We start from the raw sequence: 7,421 nt of genomic DNA on the forward strand, positions 1-7,421 counted from the left end.
ACAAGTGTTCAAGTGGCACATGCAAGATAAGAAGACTCCAGGATAATTAGAAATGGGTTCATTACTGGGAGGCCAGCATGATTCACTTAATTATATCATAAATGTTCTCCCTTATCTTTTCTATCGCCTGTGTAAGGATGTAGCCTCTAAGACTGTTCTTTGGGGGTGAAAGCTGAGGAGCAAAGTTAAGCTTGTTGTTCAGCTCCAATTTGGACTCATTACTGATAAAATGTTTATTATGGCATGGAGTTAGTGTTGACATGTGCTTTGTTCTGCATGACGTTACTCTTGCCTCAAGGGCCATCTAGACTTCAAACGCTGGAGAGTAGGTGCATGGTAATGCATGGACATGCCTATATATTCACATATTAGTCAGGCTGATAGAGAGAAATACTTTATCAGTATGTAGCTCAGCAGCATTCTTATATCCTTGCCTTCCACTGTCTCGGCCCTGAGCCTGCTTGCCCTACCTGTGGTGTTGCCTTCTGCATGGGAAGTCGGCCATTATGGTTCTGCAGACCAGCAAACGGGGAGTGTGAAGTCAGGAACTTGTTGTGATGGTTTAGCCCCTGCCGGGGTCTGAGACCACGCGGCCGCTGCCCCTCCCCCACAAAGGGAGTGAAATACAAAGCCCCGAGACTGAGATAAGGAGAGGTTTAATACAACAGAGCAACAGCAACACAACAAACAATAACAGTGATAACAATGAACAGAACAGAGCAAAGTATATACCGATACAGCAGTGAGAGAACCGGCTGTGCCAACCCACGCAATCACTGATTCTTCCCGCGCTCGCGCCAGGATGTGATATCAGCACGGTATATGAATAACCCGGCTAGAGCTTCCCCCCCACTGCTGGGGAAACTTAACCCTATCCTGGCTAAACCAGGACACTTGTGAAGCTTTCAGAATGGTGGGGTACAAAGCCTCCTAAAATGATTTTAACTGTCCATAGGAGATGCTGAATTTTTCCTGGTAACATCTAGAAATTTCCCTTAAATATGAGAAGTGATCAGCTCAATCTTCAAAAGCTCTCTTCTAATGGAGAGATGGACAAAGTGGCTCACATCTTCGTATTTAGATACTGTACCCCAATGGGCTGTACCAATCCCCTGACATATTGTTTACTAGAGACAAGTCTTCCCCTTCTTCACCAGAGAAGACCCTCCTGGCAATATATTCAGAAAAGATGCATTTACTACCAAGGCTTGTAGCATTATCCCTTCCCAGGCTACCAGCTCTCACTAGCTTTGGCACTAAGACTGGTTGCAACCAAGCCTAACGAGGAGCGCTCTGCCTGACTTCTGAACATCGTGGGTGTTGGTCAGCCTCTGAGAAAGAGAGTATTTTCTTGCTGAACTGAAAAGAAAGGCAGTTGCACTTCTATTAAAACAGCTTTTGACTTTGTAGAAAGTAGACTTACCATTATCCAGTGTTTTTGGCTTCCACCTACAGTATGTTAATCGAAGGAACACAGGAGCTTTGTGCATCAGTGATGGTTATCTCCATACGAAATCCAACATTGTGGTTACACTAGCTGGTTTTTTGCCTTTCCCAATTGTAGGACTTCTTTTCACTTGCAGGATTTCCTTGTTCCAAATATTTCTTCACAGACCCAAGTGATTTTTTTTTTCCCTCCTCTGAAAGAAAAGGTGAATGAAATGGAGATGATCAAAGGAGGAAAATATCTTTCAATTTACCTACTGTCCTGCCAATTCAAACAGTTCTGCACTGCACAGGGTTTCCCTGTGTGCCTCTCCTGATGATGGACAAGACTGACTTCAGGGAAAAACTCGGATTCTCTCTAAAATATGATTAAATAACTTTGCCACTGTCAATGATATGTGTTTTTAATCAGTGGCATGACCTTTTTTTATATCCTGGTTAAGGGTTGAAGAATTTTGGCAGGTATCATAAACTGATGCATGCTGCATGGCCTTACTTTATTTCTCCCAATGCATTTATCAGGAAGATTGATATTCAGAGTTCTTCAATAGCTTCGGAATGCTTGTTCCTTCATCTGCAGATCTGCAGCCTAATATTGCAGCTTTGTGCTGGAGAACCAAAAGGTCAAACAGACCTCATCCGGGATAAAATCAGCTACTTTGTGGGCTTCACTAAACAAAGCTTTGAAAGAAATGCAGCTGGTAAACCAAAGCACAACCAATCCACAATTGTGGATTGAAATTATGTTTTATGAGTTTGAATAGCTTAGCCTTTTTTAAAATATTTTTGTTGCTCTTCGTATTGGGACAGTGCCTAGAGCCAGACCACCATATGGATTATACAAACATAAAATGAAGGGTTGATCTCTACACTGGAGATCATTAATCTAGCTTTAAAATGACCAATTGTGCTTTCAGAGGTCATTTTGGTTTGTTTTTTAAACCTGCTTGTTGTCTTGAGTAACCCAAACATGACATTGCTGAGGCCCTGCCCTTATTCTGATAAGGGACACAAAAGCTGTTATCGTGCATGGAATTTGCCTCCTGAGCATTCAGGTATATAGGTGATTGTCCACTGATAACCAGATCCTCTGTGTGAATTTTCTGAGACACTTCATGTTTCAAAGAAAGACGTGAGCTGCGTGAAAAGAACACCAAAACCAACCCATGGGGGTTGTCAGGAAATAGCTGAGCAAGCTTGTGAGAAAACTGTGAGTTAAAGGAATATGCAAAGAGTTTATGCCACGTGTGGAGGGTGTGAAGTTTTAGACGGGCTCAGGGCATGGCTGCAGTAAGCCATAACGTAATCCTTCTAGCATGCGATCCGCAGGATGAGCTGGAGGTTGAGTAGAGTCACTTGGCTTTGGGATGTTTTCCATTTGCCAGGAGAGTCAATCTGAAGGAAACCTTGGAAACAGAGCACACTTACTTTTTTGGAAGAGCTCAGTAACTTTCGCTATTTGTACTTCCAAATCCAGAAAAGTGGTTATCACAAACAACTCTGTTTCTCTGTTTCTCTGAGGTATGACAGTGGCTCCTGAACTTCAAAATGCTTTCACTGTCCTCTTGGCAGCATGCAGAGAACCCATGACTTCCCCCCCTGCCCCCAAATTCTTCTAGACAATGTTAATGCCTTGTCCAAAAATTACAGAGGACAGAACGGCACAAAATGAGGCAGAAATGACTGCTGCCTTAAAATATGCTCACATCATGGCACTAACACCTGCCCCCACTCCCAACCAAAATAGATTTATAACAAAGGCACTGAATAAGCTGTAGGGTCCTTCAGCTGACAGCGAGACTGCTGGTAAAGGTTGCACAGCAGTCTCCTTTCTCTGCTCCCAACAAATGAGGAAAACTGATGTCCTGGCAAGGACTTTTCCTGTCTGTCTGGGTCTTAAGCACAGAAGCAGCACTTCCCAGGGAAGAAAAAGAAATTATATTTTTGTGTGCAAGTAACAGCCAGCTGCTGGTTGTGTTTTTTGTTTTTATTCACCCTGCCCCCTGACTTCTAAAATGTGTTCAACACATTGAACCCAATTTCTCACCCCTCATCCAACCTGTAGAGGTTTTAAAGAACAGGCTCAAAAACTTCCCTGTATGTCAAGTACAGCAAGTGTCCTGAGGGATGAAGGGGCCAGAGGCAACTGGTTGCAGCAAGTCCAGTGTGCATCCAGAACTGCGATCAGACATTAGGCCAAAGAGTTTGGCCAGGTGAGAGACAACTTCAGGGGCAGTCTTCATGAAAGCAGTATGTGCTGCCTTGCTGCAGGACTGCTGATGTTGCCCTTACTTAATTCATCTCCCTGGACTCTGTTTTATAGAAGCTTTAGTAACTGCTTTTGCTTTCCTCTTCCTCCTCTCCACCTCCTGTGGTGCAAGCCATTCGCTGCTTGTGGTCCTTCCTCTCAGAGCAGAGGGCAGGAATGTTATTTCCCTCTCTGTCTTTCCACCAGGCCAACTTTTCTTCTGCAAGAAGAAGGGCAGTCTGTGCCCTTGAGGAAGGGCACAGACTTGAGGAAGGGCAGTCTGTGCCTGCCTTGTCTCCCATCAGGGGAGTGATGGGGTCAAACAGCTTGTGCAGGATTTCTTGTTCCTGCTGAACGTGCATCTCTCCTGTGACCTGGGAGATGTGCTGACACTGCTGGGTTTTATCTAGGTGTGGAGAATCTTACAGGCATAGCTGTAGGGTACAGTTATGCCATTGCAGTAATGCCAGTGTCAATTCCTTTGCTTCTGGATCAAGAGTGTAGTTCAGGCTGTTTGAGCTATTTCTGAAGTAGTAACTCTCAAGTATGGCAGGACAGGCAAGGCATTTGATCCAAGCAGTGCCCCTGCTCTCCTGATATGCGTTACTGACCTGCTGGTGTGTACTCAGCAGCTGGGGGGAATTGCTAGCTGAGGGATCCGTACAACAGAGTAAAACAGGATGGCCTTTTGCTAAGGGCATCAGGTAAGAGTCTGAAGTCTGTTGGCATGTTATTTCATCTGTTGATATGGGATTTTTTCCACTACCCAAGAGTGAGGCATGAAACCTGCCTATGAAGTGCCTACAGCATTCATCCCTCTTGCTTACTTAAGAGAATTTTGAAGGGAATTATATTACTTGCTTTCATGTTAGGCAGGGGTAACCTTGTGCTAAATCCCATAAACTAAAGGCTGCAGCATACTTGATCTTTCAGCCAGCACTTGACTTCATAGCTTAGGCAACCAAATAACACTCCAGAAGTAAAACAGGGTTTCTCAAACGAGTGCTTTGGGTTTATTACCCTTACATTTCAATTAATACGTTCATTCCTGTAACACAGTCTGAGGCATACAGAAAGCATTTGTCTTGCCAAATGGTATCAAGAGCAAAATTAGCCTTCTATGATCCATGTGGTTTACAGGGGTAAATCATAGTACTAAAAAATGATGGAAAGACAGATCCAATTAAAATCCTTTTTTAAATAAAAACACTAAAGAAATCCTTGTCAGCTGTGTTTAAGGAAGAAAGGCAAACATAAAATCTTAAGCCCCTCTCCTCTAAAGAAGGACAACATTGTACTGAAAGGGCTAACTGCTTCTCTATATATTGCATGATTTTACTTTGTAGCCTTTCATGGCACTGAGGAAAGAAAACAAGGTACAACCCACATGCCTTAAAAGATCTGCCACAAGGCATTTTTCCCCCCTTCTTCCTCCATAATGAACAAATGCTCTGTGCCTTTGCTTCACAAACAGATTACTTATTGCTTGACACTGAATCCCCCTTTTATTTGCAATATTATTTGCACCAGTGTATTTCGAAAGTTGCTCTTTCACGTACCTGCTCTTCTAGCTCTGAAAAATGCCTCTCTGTGCTGAATGAATTACTAGAGGAAGTTATTAGTTTCTAATTAGGAGAATAGCCTAAGGGACAGGCTACACAGGCAGCCCTTGTGACCTGAGCAGGTAACAGGGAGAGAACAAGCACTGATATGAGGACCTGAAGGGATTTGTACAAGAGCTGGGCAGAAGATCCATGGTGGCACCTGGAACAGAGCCTACATTTTCTGCATCGTAGGAGGATCTCATCTTTGACAACTCTGGATGGCAGGATTTTCAGGACCCCAGAAAACAGTCACTGTTGTAGCTGGAAATAACCATCTAACCTGCTCTGCTCATGGGAGAACTGGTCAGAAGAGTTCTTCTGACCAGATGTGGAAATGGAGAGGAAAGTGTTAGTAGGTAGGGGTGAAGAGAGCTGTGAGAAGTTGACAAAGAGCAGGGATATATGACTGAGATATAAACCTCAATTAATGGTTTATATTGCAGAGCTGCATTTAATTTAAACTACAGGGAATGTACCCGAATTCCCAAGTAACCTGCAGTGAGAATCGCCTGATGCTTCTCATTTGGAATGTCCAGCTTGAAGGTGTTCACATGTCTACCAGGCTTTGACTGGGTGGGTTGATGACTTTGGGGTCAAGCCACAGGCATGGATCCTGTGATCGGCCCCAGTGCCTGAAGCGAGAGCCACTCCTGCCGTGGCTGCATGGGGTGGGCCTCACCTGATGGCTGCTACTGCACTGCAGCTTTAACCACCGCACTTTAACCATAAATAGCTCTCAGTCTATTAGGCAAGCTGGAGCGTAACTGGTTGAAGAACATTACCCCGGAGGTCGTTCTCCTTCAGGGGTTGCAGCAGAGGTCTGGGCTGCATTTCCTTTCTCTGCAGTAGGCTGAAAGCCTCCTGGAATCTGTCTGTCTCACCTTCTGGGAGGAGGACCATAAAGGGAATAATGATGGGTTATTGCATTAGCTCTGATAGAGACGTGTAAATGTTGCTCACAAGAGCCCATTTCACAAGTGAAAATCTGTTGTTTCAACACATTTATTGTAAAATATTAAGGAAGTTATGTTAGAAGCATCCTATTAATGTTGTTTGGTGTGTTTTGATGATACTAATGGTACTTGTAAAAATGAATCAATGTCAAAGTCAAGGTCATCTGTATGACCTTTACTTGAGGTTAAGTTGCTTAAATCATAAAACTTTTCTCATTATCACTCAGTGTAGTCATTCCCTTTCTGTTTCCTTTTCATGCTGCCTGGCTCCATGCATTATCTGGTATATACTGTATGTACTCCTCAGCCCTGAACTACATAATTACTTTTATGTTCAGCTGTCAGGTAGTGCTGCTGTTGTAGATGTCCATACAGTGTTTATCTGCCTAGTGCTGAGAGGTGATTTTTTGAAAGAAGCAAAGAAGCACAGAAAGTTAATTCAGCATCATCCAGGGCAGGATGTGCTGTGCCTCCCATCAGGCATCTTATCTGAGCTGCTTCTCAATGGATGGGTAAAGACATTTCTAAAACGTTTTCAGCTGAAATCTACTTCTTTTATAATTATTTGGGGCGGGGAAGACATATGCAATCCAAAATACTGCTTTTCATTTCCATTTAAAACATGCTTTGTATATCAAAATTTAGGTACCTGTGTTCTTAAAGAGTTTTGTTTGGAAAACAGTAAAGCCAAGTGTTTGAATTTCTGTTAATATTGGCTGACAATTATTTTCTGACTTTGACCCAACTTTGCTTACAGGCTTACTTAACTGAAAGCCAGATTTGTTTTCAGGTCAAAATGGACTGTGAAATTGAGAGGAGAAAATCCCAAACCCTTCTTACTTGTACATAACATTTTTCTTATACTACTCGATTACTTTAAGTATAGCCCTCTGCTTTTGGTTGTTCTTATGCTTGCTTACCATTCTAGCAAAGCAAGCCAAAAATGTTTCAGTGTAATTAATTGGAAGTAGATGAATATGAAGTATCTATTTTCAAAGCATGGGGTTAAATAAGGTAATAGGCATTTTGTAGGAACTGTGCAAATGTTACGGATGCAATCTGAGACTATGGAAACTTTTTGTACAAGAGACCATGATTTTTCTTTCAACAAACTGCGTTCACTATTTCAGCAGCACGTTATGACTTTACAACAAATAAAGCAGGAGCCTT

The 7,421-nt window shown here is 42.9% G+C and overlaps 1 protein-coding gene across 1 annotated transcript in view; it reads right to left on the bottom strand.

Annotated features, from left to right (window-relative positions):
• The window catches only part of NEDD9 (neural precursor cell expressed, developmentally down-regulated 9), a 77,851-nt gene extending 76,242 nt beyond the window's left edge, over positions 1 to 1,609 (bottom strand). The window contains exon 1 of the mRNA XM_074828299.1: positions 1,424 to 1,609. Within this exon, the coding sequence (XP_074684400.1) occupies positions 1,424 to 1,426 (3 nt within the window). The 5' untranslated portion in view covers positions 1,427 to 1,609. The remainder of the gene's footprint in view (positions 1 to 1,423) is intronic.
• Between the last annotated feature and the right edge of the window lie 5,812 nt (positions 1,610 to 7,421).

The sequence above is a fragment of the Strix aluco genome, chromosome 1, assembly GCF_031877795.1.
Source record: "Strix aluco isolate bStrAlu1 chromosome 1, bStrAlu1.hap1, whole genome shotgun sequence".
Taxonomy (NCBI): Eukaryota; Metazoa; Chordata; class Aves; order Strigiformes; family Strigidae; genus Strix; species Strix aluco.